This window comes from Phocoena sinus, chromosome 2 (genome assembly GCF_008692025.1).
Source record: "Phocoena sinus isolate mPhoSin1 chromosome 2, mPhoSin1.pri, whole genome shotgun sequence".
NCBI lineage: Eukaryota > Metazoa > Chordata > Mammalia > Artiodactyla > Phocoenidae > Phocoena > Phocoena sinus.
Window position 1 is genome coordinate 113655505 of NC_045764.1, and position 25370 is coordinate 113680874.

A 25370-nucleotide genomic window follows, 5' to 3' on the forward strand; every position below is an offset into this window, starting at 1 on the left:
GGATACGAAACACTACATATTTACGTAAGGTAGCTGAGTCAGGAGGATTTAGTGTGTAGAACATTTAATGCGGTATCTGGGAGTAACGTCCAATGGAGGACCATCTGAAGCTGTACATTGGAAACTGAGACAAGGTTGAGGAGCGCCTAGTGTTAAGGGATAAAATGAAACAAACACGATGTTTCCGGACGACGCAGTGGTTACCGCTACCGTAGGCCTGTTGTCAGCTTCCGGTCGGGAAACTAGGGTGGCGCCTAGCCGACGGGCATGGTCATAAGACCCATACATACAAATATATATACGCATACACACATACGTGTAAAGGTTACTGATCTCAGGCGTAAAAACAGAACCCAGACTTTCTCAGCAAGTTTTCGCTTTGACTCGAGGGTACGAGTGGTCACACCCAGAGCGAAGCTTATTCATCGTTCTGCGGATGTTGACCATTGTGATTTCCCCAAGTGTGAGAAACGGAACTGCATGCTTTGTGGCAGGGGGGGGATTGCGTTTGTGCTCCCCTCTGCGTTCTGTAGGTTTATTTTTTTAATTTATTTTTTAATCTTAGTTATCATCCTGTGTAGTATGTCCTCATGACTTATGTGTGAGATTTGTACCTTTTCACATGCCCTACCCCAAATTTTAGCAACCTCCCACCGTCTCCACCCTTGGCAACCACCAGTTTCCTGTACGTATCTAATCTATAAAACTTAGTTTATAGATATTTGTTATTTTTTCGCTGCGTTGGGTCTTCGTTGTTGCGCGCAAGCCTTCTCTAGTTGTGAGGAGCGGGGGCTCCTCATTGCAGTGGTTTCTCGTGTTGCGGAGCATGGGCTCTAGGCCCATGGGCTCCAGAGCGCAGGCTCAGTCGTTACGGCGCACGGGCTTAGTTGCTCCGTGGCACGTGGGGTCTTCCCCGACCAGGGCTCGAACCCAGGCTCCGCTCGTTCTATAATGTCACCGGATATGTACTAGCCGAGGGTTGGTGAGCTGAAACTGAAACTGATACTCTTCTATCCAGCAGCAGCGAAACACGGAATTTCACTTACTATTTTATATTTCATAAATTCATTTATTTTTGGCTGCGTCGGGTCTTCGCTGCTGCACCCGGGCTTTCTCTAGTTGCGGCGAGGGGGGGCTTCGCTCTGCGGTGGCTTCTCTTGTTGGGCAGCACCGGCTCTAGGCGCGCGGGCTCCGTAGTTGTGGTGCTCGGGCTTAGTTGCTCCGCAGCAGGTGCGAGCTTCCCGGTCCAGGCCTCGAACCCGTGTCCCCCGCATTGGTTGGCGAATTCCTAACCACTGCGCCAGCAGGGAAGACCCTCACTTCTCTTTTTTTTTTTTTTTTTGCGGTACGCGGGCCTCTCACTGCTGTGGCCTCTCCCGTTGCGGAGCACAGGCTCCGGACGCGCAGGCTCAGCAGCCATGGCTCACGGGCTCAGCCGGTCCGCGGCATGTGGGATCTTCCCGGAGCGGGGCACGAACCCGCGTCCCCTGCATCGGCAGGCGGACTCTCAACCACCGCGCCACCGGGGAAGCCCCCTCACTTCTCATTTTGACAGTATTGAATAGCTATGCGCTTCTCAGCAGTTTTCCTTTTGAACCCCACCCCCGCCTCCCCAGCGGAAGAGAAACATCATTTTGACCTCAACTTAACATAGTTTTACTACGGAACATTAATAATATTGTATACACTTTTTTCACCCGGTTGGTGCCTCACTGACATACAGCTAGGCTTGACACACTTTTTTTCTCACAAATTTCCTCTCCTGCCACCCTCCACTCTCACCGCATAAACTCCGAATCCCTCAGTCCCTTGCTTCCCACCGCAACCAACGTTGCAACCAACGTTGACTCCCCAGGCTATTCCCACAGCCGGGGTTGCAGAGCATAAAGCATCATCCGAGGGAAACCCCAGACTGCCCCTTGCTGCCTTGTCTCTGCCACTAGGCGTCTTCCCGTCGCACCTTTTGCGGCCCTCAGGCAGGAGATGGTTAAGACGTTTTATGAATGCCACAACCCACCAGCGCTGGCTGCTTTTATCAGGGACTAGCAGTGAGCTATGGAATAAACCTTTCAATTGTTCTGGACCTACAAAGTAAACCTCTCCCGTATGACCTCGACGGAGTAACATACATTCTTTCCCTTCTCTGTACGTTTTGTTAGTGAGAAGACCCTCGGACAGTCATCAACTCATTAATACATGTGTTTAGTAAGCACCCCTCACCTCCCCACACTCATGTGCAGCCCACAAGTGCTGCTTCCTGTCTACGCCCACCCCGTCAGTAAACCAAAGGGCCAAGGGATGTACTTTCCACTGTACTTCTTTCCCAGAAAAAGGCCACCTCGGTAGAAACACATTAGCTGACGGATATGTGTGAAAACTTGTGTAGCTTTTTGCTCTGAACTTGCTATTTTTTTAGCATTTACGCAGCATCTTCACATTTCCAAAGCACTGTACCAACATTTATTAATCCTCACAACACCCCTGTGAGGTAGGTCAATAATTGTCTTTTATGGTAGAGAAACAGGCAGACAGGTCGAGTGAACCTTGTGGTCTGAGGCCACAAGGGCAGCCACTGAAGGGACTGTTCCTGAATCCAGAAGCTACGGCCCTCCACCCCACGTTCACCCACTGGTGGGCATCGCAGGGGCATATTCTCACCAGTGAAGGGGACATGGAGGACAAAACAATCTCTCAGGCAACACAAACATCAACAGTTCAAACACACTGAGGAACGTCAATAAGAGAGAAACACTGACCCAGCACACCAGTGAGGCAAGAGCCATGCAGCAGAAAAGGCTGGAATCATGGCGACTAGTCCTGAGAACCAGGTAGGTGTTCTTAAAAACGGTTTGGGAAAACAAACTAGGAACGCGGTGGAAGGGTGACCAACTCAGATGCCTGTGGTTTCCACATGGGAAACAACTTAGAGAGTGTGGAAAAATCCAACCACGCAATCTAATTTTAAACTAGAAATAACAATGTTCGTTCACATTAGAAAGGCCAAATATCTGTAATGTAGCTACTGACAGTATCCTTTTTGTACTGCAACTTTTTTTTCCAAATATTCCAACTTTTTCCCCACTGACAAGTGCTGCTCCCTATAGCACTCCTCTTTCTCTCTACATACCAGTCTATACACTGGTGTATGTTGCACGGTTAATTAGCTGAACTAGGGGTGGAATCCTGGAAAGCACAACAGACCATACTCTGTTCCTGTTTCAGAAACAGCTGTCTCTAACCTGTCTCTGCCCAATTCCATCTTATATGAAGTACTAAAAGCACACAGAGAAGCAGTTCATTCTTTTGTAAAGTGGTGAACTTGGTTCGATATGCCATTTTAAAAGAAATAAGAAAAAAGAAAAACTAAGACCTGCATTGTAAAAGCATAATATAGGAGTAGATTATAGCTACTCCAAATTTTAGAGTGACCAGAGTTAAAAACTATTACTGTTATCACTGTTTATTTGACAATAGTTCGTTTAGTCTACAAGTTTAAGGCAAACATACTAATGCATTTGCTTTTCTTCAGAAATCATACTTATAAAGATTACGTAAAGTCTGTCTCAAAACTTCTAAGAAACGTTCATTAATTAAAAATAAGTCTCATTAAGATGCTTTACCAGGATACAAGAACTAAGGTGGTGTACAATGTTTTTTTAAAACAAAATTCAAAAAAAGGTAACGGCAATCCTTATCTTGTTTACACAATGTATTCTGAAAGGGTTAAACTTCAGAAATTACTTAAAAGTAAATAAGATTAGCAGCCATAGGAATACTATTCATAAAATAAGCACAGTTCTAGAGGCTACTTTAAAAAAGGCAGTACTTTGGGCTTCTGAAGAGGAGGGCGCGATGATCATCAACTGTCCGCGGCGCGGGCGCAGGCGCGCAGGTCCCATCATGCAGCCCACAGCACCCGAGGGCGGCACCGCGCCACTGTTTCTCAGAAAAAGGGAGAGTAGATGCACTTTGTCAGCTGTTTCTTTTGTTTCCAGTGAGCAGTAAATGTCTAGCATCATTAAGAAAAAAAATAAAATCTGACGGAAGGCAGCCCTTTTTAACTGGAAGGCAGAGTGTGGCTTATGTGTCTCCATTTAACACTGCCAGGCAGTTCTGCAGCAACTGTAGGTTACCCTAAAAAGGGAGGGAAAATAAATGAAGTTCAAACAGTGTGAAAGACTCTTACTGAAAATATACAGTATTAGAAATCACGTATCTTTACATTTAAGATACCAGAATTTTGAAAAGTCATTTATTATACACAAATAAAGGTTTAAAGACATAAAATTACAGAATTTGTTCCATGCACAGTATTTTCCACATACCAGATTGTTCAGTAAATTTCCGTTTAGACCAATATTAATATTTGGCATGCTCTAGTGAGGGTTATAAAATATGCCCTTTGTATGCAGATTAAACCACTATGTTCTGATTGTAAGACAGGTTCTCATCACATTCCTTTAGCCATTAAAATATAGCATTAGATTTATAGCACTTTTTATAAAAACAGTAAGATTACATACAGAAGTATTCTATAAAATTCATACCTAAATGTCCATTTGTAAAACATGTGAACTGGCACCCACATTTAGAGACATATAAAGGCAAATTTAAGTATATTTAGATTACATTAATATATAAACAGGAATGAAGGAAAACCTCCTCCTTAGAGTAGAAAGTCAACTAAAATGTATAAAGAATGATGGAATTAGAAAATGACCATTTGGCGATCATCATCATCATAAACTGACTCAAGCAAAAATCATGAACGGATGCCAAAAGCAGTACGGGACTAAAATGCCAGTACTGTAGCCATCAGCTATGTGCAGCTGCATAATGGAAATCTGTTAATTAAAATTAAATAAAAGTTCCTCAGTTGCATTACCCACATTTCAAGTCTTCAATAGCCACACATGACTAGTGCCAACCACACTGGACAGAACCCAGACTTCCTCATTACAGAATATTCCCGCCATGGCACAAAGTTTTATTGGTCGGTGCTGGTTAAGTGATGGGGTATTTAACAGTCTCGGGTACCTCCCCACAGAATACTTCTTAATCCAAAGTATAAAATATCAACTTTGCCACTGTGAAGCCTGCAGACATCACTTTAAGCAAATGATCAAAGTTGTACATTGCCAGTAAGGCAACTGATCAACAGCATGTGCCTCCTCCTGTGTGATGCACCAAGAAGATCTGACATCACTTCTGGGTGGAATTCCTGTCCAAAGTGCACAACCTAAACCCACTAATTAGACAAACCCAAAGTGAGGGGCATTCTATAGGCCTGTGCTTTAACAGTGTCCAATGTTATGAAATACAAAGATTCAGCAACTTTTCCAAATTACAGAAGTCTAAGAAGACACGTGCACTGAATGCAACACATTCTTTTGAATTTCCTTTTGCCATTAAGGACATTATTGGGACAGCTGGGGAAATATGAATAAAGGCCTCCGGATTAGATAACAGAATTATGTTGATATTAATTTCCTCAACTTTATAACTGTACTGAGTACTTAATTACTTGATTTTAGGAAATTCACACTTAAATGTATAAAAGAGAGAAGCATCATATCTGCAGCTTACTCATATGGTTTAAGACAAAAACAGGTGTGTATAGGGGTGTGTGTGACAGTGTGTGTGTGTGTGTGTGTGTGAAGAGAAACGGGGAGGAAGGGAGGGAAAAGGACAAAGCAGATGCGATAATATGCACATTTGGGGAATCTGGGTGAAGAGTATCCAGGAATTCTTTGTACTTTCCTTGCAATGTTCCTGAAAATCTAAAATTAAGTGAAAAATAAACATTAAACATTTTTAGGTGTTCAAGTTACTGTCAATTTTTGGCCAGTATAAGAACAGAACTGTGACAAATGACTTTGAGCCTGTCTATAGTTCTGAAATTACCTTCTTAGATATACTTCCTACAGGTATATTCCTCAAGTGGGACCGCTGAGTCACAGGATGCACATTCTGCAGGCTGACACCTGCCAAAGGTGGACCTAACTCTGCAACTACAATGGGGTACACAGGGACTCACATCACACGCTCACAGTTGGCTCATCACTTTTTTTTTTTAACTGCCCATATCACACATTTTTTACTTCTTTAATAAAGAATCTGAGCCTATTTTCAAGGACACAAAAGTGACCTAACTACCTAGTTAACTAGATTTTAATTATGTGGCAAAGACATATATACCAGTTACAATAAATAAAATCCAAAGTAGTTTCAAACCATCTTGTTGTACATTTAACTATTATCTACTCTTTTTGGAATAATTTATGTGGATCCTGGGACCAAAATGAGACTTTGTTCAGATCTACAAAGTCATTAAGAAACCTCAGACAACAGTGTAGAGTTGCCCAACCTCAGCACTCCCGACATTTGGGCTGTGTGATCCCTCCTCGTGGGGGCTGTCCGTGTATCGTGGGATGCTGAGCAGCACTCCTGGCCTCCACTACACACCAGCAGTGACCCCCCCACCCCCAGATGCGACAACCACAAATGTCTCCAGAAATTGCTAAATGTCTCCTGGGGGGCAAAATCACCACCAGTTAAGAACCACTGGACTAGAAGCGCTATCAGAAATTTGAACACAGAGAACACATTTCGGGAAGAATTTGAAAAAGTACAGAATCTGGAAACCAGAGGCTGACATCAATCTAAAGCAGGGTCAGCAAAGTTTTTTTGTAAAGGGTTATTAAACAGTAAACATTTTAGACTTTGAGAGACATTTGGTCTCTGTTTCAACTACTCAACTTTGCTGTAGTAGCATGAAAGCAATCATAGACAAAGCGTAAGTGAATAAGCTTAAGCGAATATGCTTGGCTGTATTCCAATAAACCTTAATAGGTTAAATTTGAGTTTCATACAATTATCACGTCATGAAATATTATTCTTTTGATCTTTTTATAATCATTTAAAAATATGAATGCCATTCCTGGCTCACAGGCTGTACAGAATAGGCTGTAGTTTGTCAACCCCTCCTTAATCTGTAACAAAATCCTTGATAGTTTATAAACTCTTTAAAAAGAACAAAAACAGTGAACACTGGAAAACAACACAGGCTCAATAAGAATAAATTATGCCAGGCTTATCAAAACATTTTCTTTTTTTTTGGGCCACAATGCATGGCACGCAGGATCTTAGTTCCCCGACCAGGGATCGAACCCACGCCTCCTGCAGGCGAAATGCAGAGTCTTAACCACTGGACCACCAGGGAGGTCCATACATTTTCTTCTGACAGGGTTATTAGCTCAGAAAATCAGACAACGTATATCTTGATTTTAATAAGTAACTTGATACTCATGTCCTTCACAGATAAAATGGGAAAAATAATTGTTGATAATAGTATAAATGAATTCCTAACTATCCAAATAACTATAACCAAAGAATATTAATTAATAAGTTAATATCAATTAGTATAGAAAGAAAGGAACTAAATTTTTTTTGGTGCCACTTACTTTCAAAAGGTAGGTAAACAAATAGTGATTCCTTTAATCCTGATCAACTTTTTAAATCAAAACTTAGATGAAGACATAAAAGGGAGTTCATACAAATTACAAATGTCCATCACTTGACAGGATAAACTAGTATAATAGTCAAATACTATATGATCAAACCCAAGTTTCCAAAATATCTCAATGCGCTGGGCTAAGACGAGCAAGCTTAAATCTAACAGACATACACGTGGCCTGCAATTACATTTTTAAAATAAGTGCTCAATAAATGAAAAAGTTCTAGAGAGCCATTGTACAACAACATGAATATACTTAATACTACTTAACTGTACACTTAAAAATCGTTAAGATGGTAAATTTTATGTTATGTGTTTTTTACCACAAAAATGAAAATAATTACTAAAAAAATTAAACACATAACCACAGGGCGGAGGTTCAAGAAGCGACTTAGAAAGAGAGAAAAAAAGTGTGATTATAGCCAAATCAAGCTGGTGCAATATGGCAGTTAAAAAAAACCGTATCTTATACATATAAAACATGCTTGGAGGGGAGGGATAAATTAGGAATTTGGGAGTAACATACACACTACTATATATAAAACAGATAAACAACAAGGACCTACTGTATAGCACAGGGAACTATACTCAATATTCTGTAATAACCTCTATGGGAAAAGAATCTGAAAAAGAATATATACATATATATGTATAACTGAATCACTCTGCTGTACACCCGAAACCAACACATTGTAAATCAACTATACTTCAATAAAAAATAAGTTAAAAAAAATAGAATAAAACATGCTGTAGGAAGAAATGTGAATAATCATTCTATGTATGTAAATGTGTTTCCATTTTCAGGTATAATATTTTAAAAGAGTAATGACAGTAGGGCAATAATACAATAAAAATCTTGTTGAGGTGTATGGGATGAAAAATATTTAGCCAAAGGATGTCTGGCATGGAGAAGAGAAGATATATAGAGAATATGAAGGATTTAAATATCTGAAGGGTAAACTGTGAAAGAGGAATTAAACTTATGTCAAAGTTACACAGAAGTAAATTCGTGCTCATTATAGAGTATACCAAAAATCTCAGTGTAGTTTTAAGCTTTAATACCTTTATACTTATAAATGGTATAAATTTATCACGAAATAACATAAAAGTTTTTAAAAATTCCTTTAATATTTATAGTTTGGGGAATTTTGAATACATTTAAAATTTTCAGTCCCTTTGAAGATGGCAAATGTTAAATAAAATTTTAAGTGATGTTTTTATTAAGTAAGATTTTTTTTTAACAACTAGTCAAAAAATGATACTGTTTTTCCATATTAGGTACTAGAGTCTTGCAAAGCTGACCATTAGAGACATTATAGATATTTTTCTAGTTTAAGTTAGATAACCTTTAAACTCCCTCTCAATTCTAAGATTCTCTATTTTTTAAATTAGTATAAAGTTTCATAACTGACTCATTTGTAAATTATGTCACTTAAATTATTAAATCTTTAATATGATACTACCTTTGCATGCTTCAGTTCTAACTCTGCCAGTTCCACTAAATTTTTTCTGAATGCAGCAACTCTTCTTGTCTTAAAATCTATAAGCTCTGTGAACAAAATAAATTAGGATTAACTATTTATATAATAGTCCAAACCATACCTTATGATTAAAGGTTAATGTAAGAGTACCTTGTTTTGCAGATTCAGATATTTTTTCAAATTTCTGACAACATAACTGTTGGGATGTTTCAGCCTGCAGAACATCTTTATTTTTTGCTCTTGCTTTATCCAGTGCTTTATTAGCATTTTCATAATCCACTAGTGACCTAGATCTTCGATACAGGAGATCCTATAAAACAGAATGCTTCACGATAATATATGCTGCATGTTTCTAGTAGCTGCCCTCAGCCACTGCCACCCCCATCACCAGAGCTAACACACAGTGAATGCCACATGTCATTCTTCTAAATTTTTTTAGTAACAGCTTTATTGAGATATAATTCATATCACCACATAACTCACTCACTTACTTATTTTTAAAATTTATATATTTATTTGGTTGTGCCAGATCTTAGTTGCAGCATGTGGGCTCCTTAGTTGCGGCTCGCCAGCTCCTTAGTTGTGGCATGTGAACTCTTAGCTGTGGCATGCATATGGGATCTAGTTCCCTGACCAGGGATCAAACCTGGGCCCCCTGCATTGGGAGCTCAGAGTCTTAATAACTGTGCCACCAGGGGAGTTCCTAACTCACTCATATAAGTGCACGATTCAATGGTTTGTAGTATGCTCAGAGAGTTGTGTAACCATCACTAGCCTCAATTTTAGAACATTTTCGCCACCCAAAAAGAAACCAGGTCCTTTAGCAGTCACTCTCCATTTCCTTCCACAACCCCCACCTTCAGCCATGGACAACCATTAATCTGCTTTCTGTCTCTACAGATTTGTCTATTTTGGACATTTCATTAAAAAAGGAGTCAGGGGGTTTCCCTGGTGGTGCAGTGGTTGAGAGTCCGCCTGCTGATGCAGGGGACACTGGTTCGTGCCCCGGTCTGGGAAGATCCCACGTGCCGCGGAGCGGCTGGGCCCGTGAGCCATGGCCGCTGAGCCTGCGTGTCCGGAGCCTGTGCTCCGCAACGGGAGAGGCCACAACAGTGAGAGGCCCGCGTACCACGAAAAAAAAAAAAAAGGAATCAGGGACTTCCCTGGTGGCGCAGTGGATAAGACTCCACACTCCCAATGCTGGAGGCCCGGGTTCGATCCCTGGTCAGGGAACTAGATCCCACGTGCATGCCACAACTAAGGCTCCCGCCTGCCGCAACTAAGGAGCCTGCCTGCCACAACTAAGACCCTTCGCAGCCAAATGAATAAATAAAATATTTTAAAAAGGAATCATATAATATGTGGCCTTTTGTATCTGGCCTTTTTTTTTTTTTTTTTTTCCCTTTTTGGCTGTGCTGCGGCTTGTGGAATCTTAGTTCCCTGACCAGGGATTGAACCTGGGCTCTCAGCAGTGAAAGTATACAGTCCTAAACACCGGATCGCCAGGGAATTCCCGTGTCTGGCTTTTTCACTTAGCATAAAGTTTCAAGTTCATCCGTTTTATAGCAGGAATCAGTACTTCACTCCTTTTATTGCTAACTCATATTTCATTGTATGGACATAGCACGTTGATTTATCCATTCGTTAGCTGACAGACATTTGCTTTGTTTCCACTTTTTGGCTATTTCATAATAATGCTGTTATGAACATGTATGTACAAGTTTTTGTGTGGACATGTTTTCACATTTCATTTCTCTTTCGTATCTCATTACTTAGGAGTGGAATTACTGGGTCACCTTGTAGCTCTATGTTGAATCTTTTGAGAAACTGCCAGACTATTTCCAAAGTGACCGCACCATTTTACATTTTCCCACCAAAACTATATGAGGGGTCCAATTTCTCCACATCCTTGTCAATACTGTTATGTCTTTTTGATTACAGCCACCTAGTAGGTGTGAAGTGATATAGCACTGTGGTTTTAATGTGCATTTCCCTGAGGGCTAAAGATGTTGAGCATCTTTTTATGTATTTATTGGCCATTTGTATATCTTTTTTGTCTTTTGCCCACTTTTTAAATTGGACTCTCTGTCTTTTTACTGTTATAAGAGTTCTTTATATATTCTGAATACCAGTCGCTTATTAGGGACTTACATAATTTCCAAATATTGGGTTGGTCAGAAAGTTTGTTTGTAACATCTTATGCAAAAGCCAGAATGAACTTTCTGGTCAACCCGATATTTTCTCCTGGTCTGTGGGTTTTTATATTTTTCTCGATAGTGTTTTTTATTTTTTTGCGGTATGCGGGCCTCTCACTGTTGTGGCCTCTCCCATTGTGGAGCACAGGCTCTGGACGCGCAGGCTCAGCAGCTATGGCTCACGGGCCTAGCTGCTCTGCGGCATGTGGGATCATCCCAGACTGGGGCACGAACCCGTGTCCCCTGCATCGGCAGGCGGACTGTCAACCACTGCGTCACCAGGGAAGCCCTCGATAGTGTTTTTGATACAAAAAACTTTAAACAAAAGTTTTTAAAATTTTAATAAAGTCTAATTTATTATTTTTATTTGGTTGGTATGCTTCTGGTTATGGCTAAGAAATCAATGCCTAATTAAGGCAATCAAGAAAATTTATGTTTATGTTTTCTTCTAAAAATGTTATAGTTTTAGCTCTTACATTTAGATCTTTGATCCATTTTGAGTAAATTTTCTATCCATGGTGTGAGGAAGGTCCAACTTTATTCTTTTTCATGTGACCATTCAGTTGTCCCAGTACCTTTCATTGAAAGTCTATTATTTCCCTTACTATATTGTCCTAGCACTCTGTCAAAAATCAACTAACTGTTTCGTCAGCAAAATAGGAATAGAAGTAACACTCTCAACTTGATAAAGAACATCTACAAAAAACCTACAGCTAACATCATACTTAATAGTGAAAAACTAGAAGCTTTCCCACTAATATCAGGAACAACGCACGGATGTCCCATCTCACCACTCTTTCTCAATATTGTACTGTAGGTCCTAGCTAATGCAATAAGAAAAAGAAATAAAAAGTATACAGATTTGAAAGGAAGAAACAAAACTGTCTTTTGTTTACAGATGCCAGATAACAAGACTGTTTATATAGAAAAACTCCTGGAATTAATAAATGAGTATAATAAAGTTTTACAAGAGAACATCAGTATACAAAAGTAGATTGCTTTCTTGTATACCAGCAATGAACAAGTGAAATTTGAAATTAAAAACACAATACCATTTACATTAATTAGCACTCCAGAGAATGAAATACTTAGGTATTAATCTAATAAAGCATGTACAACTTTTGAGGAAAACTATAAAACTCGGATAAAAGAAATCAAAGAACTAAATAAATGGAGAGATATTCCATGTTCATGGATAGGGAGACTCAATATTGTCAAAATCAGTTCTTTCCAAATTGATCTACGGATTCAACATAATCCCAATCAAAATCCTGGCAAGTTATTTTGTAGACATCAACCAATTGATTCTAAAGTTTGTGTGGAAATGCAAAAGACACAGAGTAACACAACAGTGAAGGAGAAGAACAAAGTCAGAGGACTGACACTACCTACTTTAAACCTTTCTATAAAGCTACAGTAATCTAGACAGTGTGGTACTGGTCAAAGAACAGACAAATAGATCAAGACAACAGAATAGAGAGCCCAGCACTAGACTCACACAAATACAGCCAACTGATCTTTTGACAGAGGAGCAAAAGCAATACAATGGAGAAAAGATAATCTTTTCAACAAATGGTGCTGGGAAACCTGGATATCCACATGCAAAGAAACGAATTTATACACAGCCCTTACACCCTTCATGAAAATTAACTCAATGGATCATAGACCTAAATGTAAAATGCAAAACACAGGAGAAAATCCACATGACCTTGCACGTGGTGATGACTTTTTAGATACAACACCAAAGGGATGATCCAAGAAAGAAATAATTGATAAGTTGGACTTCTTTAAAATGAAAAATTGCTGGGACTTCCCTGGTGGCACAGTGGTTAAGAATCCGCCTGCCAAGGCAGGCGACACAGATTCGAGCCCTGGTCCGGGAAGATCCCACATGCCACAGAGCAACTAAGCCTGTGCGCCACAACTGCTGAGCCTGCGCTCTTCAGCCCGTGAGCCACAACTACTGAGCCCACGTGCCCTAGAGCCCGTGTGTCACAACTACTGAGCCCATGTGCCACAAATACTGAAGCCTGTGCCCTCTAGGGCCCGCGTGCTGCAACTACTGAGTCTGCGTGCTGCAACTACTGAAGCCCGCGCACTTAGAGCTCATGTTCTGCAACAAGTGAGGCCACCGCAATGAGAAGCCTGCGCACTGCAACAAAGAGTAGCCCCCTGGGGCTTCCCTGGTGGCGCAGTGGTTGAGAGTCCACCTGCCGATGCAGGGGATGCGGGTTCGTGCCCCGGTCTGGGAGGATCCCACATGCTGCGGAGCAGCTGGGCCCATGAGCCATGGCCACTGGGCCTGCGCATCTGGGGTCTGTGCTCTGCAACGGGAGAGGCCACGGCAGTGAGAGGCCTGCGTACCACAAAAAAAAAAAAAAAGAAAAAAGAGTAGCCCCCACTTGCCACAACTAGAGAAAGCCTACGCGTAGCAACAAAGACCCAACGCAGCCAAAAATAAATAAATAAATAAAATTAAAAGAAGAAAATAAAATAAAATATGTCTGCTCAGCAAAAGACAGTGTCAAGAAGACAAGCCACCAGACCAAGAAAAATTTTTTACAAGGTATTTGATAAAAAGGACTGCTGTCCAAAATACACAAAGAACTCTTAAAACTTAACCACCAAAGTAAAGAATCGGCCAAAGACCTTTTTTTTCAAGACAGACACCTCACCAAAGAAGACACAGAGGTGGCATATAAGAAGCTTGTGAAAAGATGCTTCACATCAAATGTCATCACCGAAATGCAAATTAAAACAACATACCTCTACACACCTTGTTAGAATGGCCAAAATCTACAATTCTGACAATACCAAATGCTGGTGAGGATGTTAAGCAACAGGAACTCTCATTCATTGCTGGTGAGAATGCAATGATATAGGCACTTTGGAAGACAGTTAGAACTAAACATACTCTTATCATACGATCTAGTGATTGTGCTCCTTGCTATTTATTACTCAAAGGAGTTGAAAACTTATGTTCACACAAAAACCTGCACACTGATGTTTACAGCAGCTGTACTGATAATTGCCAAAACTTAGAAGCAACCAAGATGTCCTTCAGTAGGTCAGTGGATAAATAAACTTGATGTATCAAGGCAACAGAATGTTATTAAGTGCTAAAGAGAAATGAGCTATCAAGCCATGAAAAGACATAGAGGAAACTTAAATGCACATTACTAAGTGAAGAAGCCAAAATGAAAAGACCCAACTATATGACATTTTGGAAAAGGCAAAACTATGAAGGCAATTAAAAAATCAACAGGGGTTAGGAGGAAGGCGAGTGAACAGATGGAACACAGGATTTCTGGGGCAGTAAAATTACTCTGTAAAATCAAGCTTTGGTAAGCCTCGGTAAATTTAAGAAAATTGAAAAAGAAAAACAGCTAAAAGAAAATTGAAATTGTATCAAGTATCTTTTCTGACCACAACACTATCAGACTAGATTTCAATTACAGGAAAAAAACTGTAAAAAATACAAACACATGGAGGCTAAACAATACGCTACTAAGTAACCAAGAAATCACTGAAGAAATCAAAAACGCCTAGAAACAAATGACAATGAAAACATGATGGCCCCAAACCTATGGGATGCAGCAAAAGCAGTTCTAAGAGGGAAATTTATAGCAATACAATCCTACCTCAAGAAACAAGAAAAATCTCAAATAAACAACCTAAACTTACACTTAAAGCAATTAGAGAAAAGAACAAAAAAACCTCAAAGTTAGCAGAAGGAAAGAATTCATAAAGATTAGATAAGAAATAAATGAAAAAGATATGGAAACAATAGCAAAGATCAATAAAACTAAAAGCTGGTTCTTTGAGAAGATAAACAAAATTGATAAACCATTAGCCAGACTCATCAAGAAAAAAAGGAAGACTCAAGTCAACAGAGTTAGAAATGAAAAAGGAGAAGTAACAACTGACACTGCAGAAATACAAAGGATCATGAGAGACTACTACAAGCAACTGTATGCCAATAAAACAGACAACCTGGAAGAAATGGACAAATTCTTAGAAAAGTACAAGCTTCCAAGACTGAACCAGGAAGAAATAGAAAATATGAACAGAACAATCACAAGCACTGAAACTGAAACTGATTAAAAATCTTCCACCCCAAAAAAAAATCTTCCACCAAACAAAAGCCCAGGACCAGATGGCTTCACAGGTGAATTCTATCAAATATTTAGAGAAGAGCTAACACCTATCCTTCTCAAACTCTTCCAAAATACAGCAGAAAAAGGAACACTCCCAAACTCATTCTACGAGGTCACAAACACCCTGATACCAAAACCAAAGATGTCACCAAAAAACCTACAGGCCAATGTTACTGATGAACATAGATGCAAAAATCCTCAACAAAATACTAGCAAACAGAATCCAACAGCACATTAAAAGGTTCATACACCATGATCAAGTGGGGTTTATCCCAGCAATGCAAGGATTCTTCAATATATGCAAATCAATGTGATACACCATAGTAACAAATTAAAGGATAAAGACCATATGATCTTAACAGATGCAGAAAAAGCTTTCGACAAAATTCAACACTCATTTACGATAAAAGCTCTCTAGAAAGTGGGCATAGAGGGAACCTACCTCAACATAATAAAGGCCATATGTGACAAACCCACAGCCAACATCATTCTCAATGGTGAAAAACTGAAACCATTTCCTCTAAGATCAGGAACAAGACAAGGGAGCTGGGGCTTCCCTGGTGGTGCAGTGGTTCAGAGTCTGCCTGCCAATGCAGGGGACATGGGTTTGAGCTCTGGTTTGGGAAGATCCCACATGCCGCGGAGCAACTAGGCCCATGAGCCACAACTACTGAGCCTGCACGTCTGGAGCCTGTGCTCCGCAACAATAGAGGCCACGATAGTGAGAGGCCCGTGCACTGCGATGAAGAGTGGCCCCCCGCTTGCCGCAACTAGAGAAAGCCCTTGCACAGAAACGAAGACCCAACACAGTCAAAGATAAAAAAAGAACAAAAAACATTGAAATAAATCACATTTCACTTAAAAAAAAAAAAAAAGACAAGGGAGCCCACTCTCACCTCTATTATTCAACATAGTTTTGGAAGTTTTAGGCACGGCAATCAGAGAAGAAAAAGAAATAAAAGGAATCCAAATCAGAAAAGAAGAAGTAAAACTGTTACTGTTTGCAGATGACATGATACTATACACAGAGAATCCTAAAGATGCTACCAGAAAACCACTAGAACTAATCAATGAATTTGGTAAAGTAGCAGGATACAAAATTAATGCACAGAAATCTCTTGCATTCCTATACACTAATGATGAAAAATCTGGAAGAGAAATTAAGGAAACACTCCCATTTACCACTGCAACAAAAAGAATAAAATACCTAGGAATAAACCTACCTAAGGAGGTGAAAGACTTGTACTCAGAAAACTATAGGACACTGATGAAAGAAATCAAGGACGATACAAACAGATGGAGAGATATACCACGTTCTTGGGAGTGGAAGAATCAACATCATGAAAATGATTATATTACCCAAAGCAATCTACAGATTCAATGCAATCCCTATCAACCTACCAATGGCATTTTTCACAGAAGTAGAACAAAAAATTTTACAATTTGTATGGAAACACAGAAGACCCTGAATAGCCAAGGCAATCCTGAGAAAGAAAAACGGAGCTGGAGGAATCAGGCTCCCTGACTTCAGACTATACCACAAAGCTACAGTAATCAAGGCAGTATGGTACTGGCACAAAAACAGAAATACAGATCAATGGAACAGGATAGAAAGCCCAGAGATAAACCCACTCACATATGGTCACTTTATCTTCGACAAAAAAAGGCAAGAACATATACAATGGTGAAAAGACAGCCTCTTCAATAAATGGTGCTGGGAAAACTGGACAGCTACAGGTAAAACAATGAAATTAGAACACTTCCTAACACCATACACAAAAATAAACTCAAAATGGATTAAAGACCTAAATGTAAGGCCAGACACTATAAAACTCTTAGAGGAAAACATAGGCAGAACACTCTATGACATAAATCACGGCAAGATCCTTTTTGACCCACCTCTTAGAGAAATGGGAATAAAACCAAAAATGGGATCTAATGAAACTTAAAAGCTTTTGCACAGCAAAGGAAACCATCAACAAGATGAAAAGGCAACACCTGGAATGCGAGAAAATATTTGCAAACGAAGCAAGTGACAAAGGATTAATCTCCAAAATATACAAGCAGCTCATGCAGCTCAATATCAAAAAAACCCCAAAAAACCCAATCCAAAAATGGACAGAAGACCTAAACAGACACTTCTCCAAAGAAGATATACAGATTGCCAACAAACACATGAAAGGATGCTCAACATCACTAATCACTAGAGAAAAGCAAATCAAAACCACAATGAGGTATCGCCTCATACTGGTCAGAATGGCCATCATCAAAAAATCTACAAACAATAAATGCTGGAGAGGGTGTGGGGAAAAGGGAACCCTCTTGCACTATTGGTGGGAATGTAATTGATACAGCCACTATGGAGAGCAGTATGTAGGTTCCTTAAAAAACTAAAAATAGAACTACCATATGACCCAGCAATCCCATGATTAGATGGGAATTTTCTGTACATCTCAATTCATAAATTAACAAGGAATTTGGAGTATCTGAGCCACTAAGTTTTCAGTGCTTTTTAGATGTTTTTATTAAACTTTTTTTTGATTAGTAAGAGTTTTAGTTTTGCACATAGATTTCCAAAAGGAAACTTGAGATGCCTTAAAATAAAACATACTTCTCTGTTTTATGGCTCTCTCACCCTCAACAGAGGACTTAGATAGACAAAATTAGGAATCCTTTAGCTGTACAACTGTTATTTGGGGGTTTTACTTTTGTCTTTGCAGGTATTTCACCTGACTAAATATACCAAATTCAATTAAAAAAAATTTCTAGACAAATTGTATCAGGAGTTTATAGAGGAAACATTTATGTGGGGTTCCCTGACCTACAATTTATAAAAGGAGAAAAAAAATCATACTTAAAAATATAATTTAAAATCAAGAGATAAGTCATCTTTAACAATCTTAAGTCTAACAACCTCTAAGGAGATGATGGCTTTTGTAAAGCAGTCCATTTTAAAAAGAAGAATAGTTACCTTAGCAGCTTGAGATTCTCTTAAGTAATATTTTAAAAGGTCAGAAAGTTTGAGGTCCTCATCAGCTGACACTCGGGCTTCTATTTTCTGAAAAAGGGAAAAACATTGGGTATTTAATCAGTACTTACATTCTATACTCAGTGTTTTCTTTATTATTGTAAAAATATTAGTTATAAATAACTACAGTATCAATTCCTATTTAAACTAAGTTTCCTTTCCTTCTCTTTTGTTAGTCTGTTAGTTTTTTTTTTTTTTTGTAACTGGCAAAAAATGAACAGATTAGTGAATTTACGGAAGGATTCTATATTTGACTAAAGTTCTTGGCTGTAATGAGTTTCAGTATCATTTTTCAGGTTCACCTGTATTTTTCTCTCTATTCATTTCAATGACAATTGATATGTACACATGATTATAAAGTAATAGAGGCTGGCAACAGCAGTAGACTAGGTAATTCAAACCAATCCTTCTACTGTGGACAACCAGAAAACAATTTTAAAACATTAAGTCTGACTAAAAAGATGAGAACTCGGGACTTCCCTGGTGGTCCAGTAGTTAAGAATCTGCCTTCCAATGCAGGGGACAAGTCTTCAATCCCTGGGCGGGGAACTAAGATCCCACATGCCACGGGGCAACTAAGCCCGCGTGCCACAACTACAGAGCCCACACACTCTGGAGCCCGTGCGCCACAACTAGAGAGAAGTCTGTGCATCACAACTAGAAAGAAGCCCACATGCCACAACTAGAGAGAAGCCTGTGCACCGCGACGAAGAGCCCACATGCCCTGGAGCCCGAAGCACCACAACGAGCAAGAAGCCCATGCGCTACAACTAGAGAGAAGCCGGCCTGCGCTACGAAGAGCCCACATACCGCAACAAAAGATCCTGTGTGCCGCAAACAAGACCCAACGCAGCCAAAAATAAATCAAGTAAATAAATAAAAACAAGGATGATTTAAAAAAATAAAATAAAAAAAATAAAAAGATGAGAACTCTTCATTCAGTCTGGAGAGACAGAGAATAAAGAAGAATGTATTATGTCAACCAAATACAATGTGGGAACCTTGTTTGGATCCCGATTCAAACAAAGTCCACCGTAAAAAGCCATTTATGAGACAACTGGGAACATTACTATACTAGGTATTGATGACAGTATGGAGAATCACTGATAATCATATTGGTACATTAAAAATTTTTAAAAAAATATTTATTTATTTGGCTGTGCCAGGTCTTAGTTGCATTATGCAGGATCTTTTTTGCCAAGTGCAGGATTTTTACTTGAGGCATGCAAACTCTTAGTTAAGGCATGTGGGATCTAGTTCCCAGACCAGGGATTGAACCCCAGCCCCTTGAATTGGGAGCGTGGAGTCTTACCCATTGGACCACCAGGGAAGTCCTGGTACGTTAAAATTGATTCTTATCTTTAAAAAAGAGAGAGAGAAATGTGCACAAAGGGCAAAAAACAATAAACATGGACTTCTGGGAATAAAAGAACTTTAAGTAATGTAGAAAATGTTAACATTAAGAAAATCTGGGTGACACATGTAGAGGAATTCTTTGTACTATTCTTGCAACTTTTCTGCGACTCTGAAATTGTTGTTAAAATAAAAAAACCCTACACATCCACCAGAACAGCTAAAATACCAAATATTACAACCTTGTGCAGCAGTGAGATGCTCACATTCATTCTGGTGGGAATGTAAGTTGTTACAATCACTTTGGGAAACAGTTTGGCAGTACCTACAAAAGCTTTTCACATGGATATCCTATGAACCATCACTTCCTCTCCTAGTTACATACATTCAACAGAAATGAATACTTATGTTCAGCTGAAGATAAATAAGAATGGTCTTAGCAGTACTCTTTGTAAAGAGCCCCAAACTAGCAACTATCCAAATGCCTACCAGTAGAAAAGATAATAAAATTAGGTATGTTTTTGCAATGGAAAACTATACAGCAATAAGAATGAAGGAGCTATACCGACATGCAACACCAATGAATCTTATGTATGTAATATTGAGTAAAAGAAACCAGACATAAGAATATATACTGCATAATCCATTTACATAAAATATGAAAATAAAATTAATTTTTGCTGTTAGAAGCTAGGACAGTGGTTAGCCTTGCAGCCAAGGTGGTGACTCAGAAGGCAGCTGAAGGGGAACAGGGCATCTGAGTTGCTGGTAATGTTCCATTTCTTGATCTGGGTGTTCATTACATGAGTGTGTTAAACTGTGACATTTCACTGAGCTGTACACTTCTGTTATGTGTTTTTTTCTACATGTATAATACACTTTAATAAAAAGTTTTGGAAAAATCTTGAAGTTTCTTTATGGAGAAACAAACTTACAGAACTTCTTGACATGCTAGATGATGTTCAGTGCTTTTAAATAGGGCTTCTCTCCTTCCATTAAGAAGTAGGGTATGTGTCTTCTCCCCTTCAATCTGGGCTCTCAGACTGCTTGCCCAATACAGGAATGATGCTGTACCAGTTTCCAAGCCCAGGCCTAACGAAACTAGCAGCAGCTTCTACTTCCCATAATTTGGGATACTCGCTTTTGGAACCTCTTTACCATGCTGTGAAGAAGCCTAAGCAGCTCCATGGGAAGCAGCCACATGTAGGTGTCACAGCCAACAGCCCTATCAGAAGTTCCTGCTGATAGCAGTATCAACCCCCAGACATATGAGTGAAAGAGCCTTCAGATGATTCCAGGCCCTGGCCTTCATATCTTCCCTGTTGAGGCCCCAGACATCATGGAGCAGAGGCAAGCCATCCCTGCTGTGCCCTTTCTGAATTCCTGAACCAAAGAGTTCACTGGCATACTAAAATGGTTGCTGTTTAAAGCTACTGATTTTTGGATGGTTTGTTACACAGCAATAATAACCAGAACAACCTGCAAATGCTAAAGGAAATAAAGAATTTTGGGGCTATGGAAATGTGCCACCCAGATCTCCAAGAGAAATGCCTGCTGCAAGGAGCACAGTTGACTGATAGCCCCAACTGCAGTATCTCTGGATCTGGAACCATGTTCATACGAAAGTTATGTTCCATCCTCCCCACCCAGCCCATTCTTGCCTGATGTAGAACTCCTCTAATGGGCAGCTCTGGCTCAGGCACTCCCCTCTGACGTGGACAAAGCTTTCTTAGGACTGCGCTATAGTCTGAAACTCCTCCTACACAGTCCTCCTTCCTCTCCCTCTCCTTTTGCAGGTGTAGACCTGCACTATTATCGGAACACTCCCCTCCTGTCTACTCCTGCTCGTTCCTCTTTGTTTTTCACAATAAATCTCTTGTACATTTAATCCCACCTTGACATCTGCTTCCAAAAGAATTGACACATAAGGCTGTTTGTGATAGATTCCTATTCTTTTGATATAAATGAACACGCACACAAAACCAACTCTATCTTCCCAGAAAATGCTCACTGGTACAAATATCAAAGCAGAATAATGAGCTATATGGACCCCAGTATAACATTTACTTACATATTTAAGAACTTTTTCCTTTGTGATAGAGTATCTCCTTTTCTTCAACTTGTCTCCACTACTCAACTGCCAAGGTCATGATGAAATCTGATTTCTACAACAGACTAGCCACCATGACTCTCAGCTAAGTACCATTACAAATCTAGTAAACATTTTCACTATCAACTGATAGATAGAATGATCATAAATTAACATGACCCCTGAAAACCAAGACTATATCAGTATTAAATTATTACTACTATGAATGAAAACTTTCTGCAGTTATATTTTTGTCTTATGTTGATACAACTCTTTTTTAAAGCAGTGTGTCATGGGGGATCAAAAGCAATAACCTTGGTAAAGTTATAGTGAATCTAAGATTTTCTTCTAGCTTACAAAGCCCCAGGAATAAAATGATCTTTCATAAAAATAAACCCAGCCTCCTAATGAACACGTTTTCTGATCAAGAGTATGAACTTTTACACATATACCAAAAGACCATAACAAAAAGTAAATTTCCTGAAAAACTCTCATTATTTCCAAATTTAAATCTGCCTCTTCAACCTTTTGAAGTATAACTCATCTTCCTCAATAAAGTTAAACACAGCCCAACAAGTTAAACACTACTGTTTGCAGAGATTTAGACTCCCAAAGGTTAATTATTAGTACTTACTCTTGTTTTATCAAAAAGTTCTGAAACTTTAAGAAAAAACCTGGAAGGGAAAAATATTTCATCATAAATAATTTTCTATTTCAAATGTTCAGAGAATATACCCCAAACCAGATTAATAATGAACATTCTTACCTCATTACAATATTTGTCTTGTTCACTGAAGACTTCATTTAGTTCAACAAAAATCTCTGTACGTCCACCCATGTAACAGATTCCTTTTGACATACGATTACAGAAAATCTTCCCATTTCAAGGTGGCGGTCTAAGCCATATGTTAAAAACTTAAAAAATCTGTCTCGATATCCTTTGGTAATATGCCACATAATATTAAATAAAACCATACCTTTAAATTATTACAGAAGTACAGGGCAATGACATCCAAAGAGTTATGTCTTAAATACTTTCAAATGGAGCTGCTTTGTTTTGGAAAACAACACAAATGAACAGCCAATCTCTACTTCATAGCTCACTTTCACTTTGTTTTTTGGCCGCACCAGGCAGCTTGCAGGATCTTCTGCAACCAGGGATTGAGCCCGGCCACTGCAGTGAGAGCCCAGGGTCCTCACCACTAGGCCATCAGTGAAGCCCCCACTTTCACTATTAATTAAAAAGCCCATCTCTCAAACGCTGACACCAACTAAAAAAATATCCCCATGACAAACTATTAAATGGTATCCTGTAAAATATGTAATTATCGATGACATTATATTTGGATTAGGGCAAATACTATTGAAAGCTAAAATGAATTTTATGAACTTCACATTACTAAAAAGAACTTGCTTTGAGAGGTTTATGAAAGATAACACATGGCAATGTTGACGTTTTTCCTTCTTATCAAATACTTAAGAACTAACTCTTTGGGAAGGTAGCATGTTAATTAGTGTTTTGCTGAAAAACTGGATTTGCTGAAAAACTGGATCTGACATGTCTACTGAGATAGGATATACTATAGAAAACTTCAAGGATGTGGTTTGGAGAAAGGCATGGACTATGAAAATAGTTTTTCCACTTAAAATTTTTAAAATGTGTTTGAATTATTTTCCAATAGAGAGCCGGGTTTAAACATTATAGGAGCAACTAAGATTATTTATGGTACATTGAAATCTGGCCTCCAACGAAATATATATATATGTATGTGTGTATGTGTGTGTATATATATGTATATGTGTATATATATATACGTGTGTGTGTATATATATTCTAATTCTAAAACAGCATTTCTTATTTATAATAAACATTATAAAAATCTAAGAACATTTAAACATAAATTCTGTCTCTTTCACACATACAAATTGGCAAATTTTCATCAAATGAAACACTGTAAATGTTAAAATTATATATACTAAGGTCGATTTTTATTTCTCAGATTTAAAAAAAGTAGGGAAAGGGAAGAGAAAAATGACACTGACCTAAGTTTATAAAGAAGCTCCATATTATCAACGTGTTTTGACAAAAATATTCCAAAATGCCTGCTGGGTCAGAAGTCTTGTGTGTGCCTGAGCTGCCAACAAAAATTTTCTTTTACTTATATTTAATGTTTTAAATCAGAATGCTTACTTGCATATATCTGTAGAATCCTGAGTTCCTAAAGCATATAATGAAGAACCAATTCTATTGTAATCATCTGCAGCACCTATGGAAAAAGTTTTAAGAATTTAATATATTTATTCATTGATTCAAAAATAGTTACTGAATGTCAAAAAAATGTGTATGTAATATGAGATGCCCAAAGTCTAGTGAAAGAAATGACAAAAACTGTAATACAAAATGATGAATTTTATATTAGAAGTAGGTATAAACTACATCGCGAGCAGGGGAAACAGATGATTTCACCTGAGGAGGTCAGGGAAGGATTTACAGACACTATAGGAGTTGGAGCTCGCAGGATGAGCAAATCTTTACTAGGCAAAGAGGAGGAGAGTGCATTCTGGATAAAGGGAAGAGCATGGAAAAAGGCCACGGAGACATAAAAGAGCAAAGTATATTCAGAGAGCCTTCTGGGACTATGGCACTGCAGGGTACAGAGGGGAGTGGAGAGGGTTGAAGATGGAAAAATCAATTTATTTTTCTTCCAAGCATCTTGGGGGAAAGAAAGGTTTTGTAAGCCATGATGAAGTTTGGACCTGATCTTGTGGGAATGGCTGTTATTAAACATTTTAAAATCCTAGTAGTGGTGCAATCAACCTGATAAGGATTTTAGATTAAAAAATTCTGCTGCCTTGAATAAAGACTAATAGTGGAGAGACACAGAAGGCACAGTGACCAACCAGGAAACTGCTGTGTCAGATGCTGAGGGTCAGGATCAAGGTAGTGGAAACACTAAGAGCAGAGAGGAACTAACAAAGCTGGAAGATATTTAGGAAATGTAACAGGTAGGATTTACAAACAGTAGACCTGAGGCAGGAGCTTGGGAAGCTAGATGAATGGTAGTACCACTACCCTTGGGTGCTAGGAAGCAAAGTACTCAACGTCAGCACAGTACTCCTCCTAGGGCTTGCCCCACAGGACAATGCCCTTGTTGAGAAAAGATTATAATTTCAGAAAAGGAATAGCATAGTGCAATGGTTAAGAGCATGGACCTGTAACCAAACTGTCCAATCCCAGTTTCCCAATTTACCAGCTGTATGACCTTGGGCATATCACTTAACCTGCCTGTGCCTCAGTTTCCTCATCTGGAAATAGGGATAATAATGGTACCCAATTCACATAATTATTTAGAGAACTAAATGAGTTAGTAAACATTACTATAAACTTGGCACATAGTGTATACAGTACTATACAAATGTTTGCTATCATTAATGAAATCCTAGACATGCCTACTTTGTATTCCCACGTATACTAGTAGTATTTTTACCAGGCTTTTATGTGTTTATCCCCTAACAAAACAGTAATGCTTACATTATACTTTCTTATTTTG

At 39.0% G+C, this 25370-nt stretch overlaps 1 protein-coding gene across 2 annotated transcripts in view; it reads right to left on the bottom strand.

The window, feature by feature from the left end:
* Nucleotides 1–2437: 2437 nt before the first annotated feature.
* The window catches only part of SNX6 (sorting nexin 6), a 54503-nt gene continuing 31570 nt past the window's right edge, over nt 2438–25370 (bottom strand). The window contains exons 9-14 of one of the 2 annotated variants that reach the window (XM_032621126.1): nt 24011–24086; nt 22454–22493; nt 18321–18407; nt 9148–9307; nt 8980–9065; nt 2438–4134 (exon numbers count right to left, since the gene is read on the bottom strand). In XM_032621126.1, coding sequence (XP_032477017.1) covers nt 4081–4134; nt 8980–9065; nt 9148–9307; nt 18321–18407; nt 22454–22493; nt 24011–24086 — 503 coding nt within the window. In that variant the 3' untranslated portion in view covers nt 2438–4080. The remainder of the gene's footprint in view (nt 4135–8979; nt 9066–9147; nt 9308–18320; nt 18408–22453; nt 22494–24010; nt 24087–25370) is intronic. The other variant, XM_032621127.1, reaches the window with a different exon arrangement.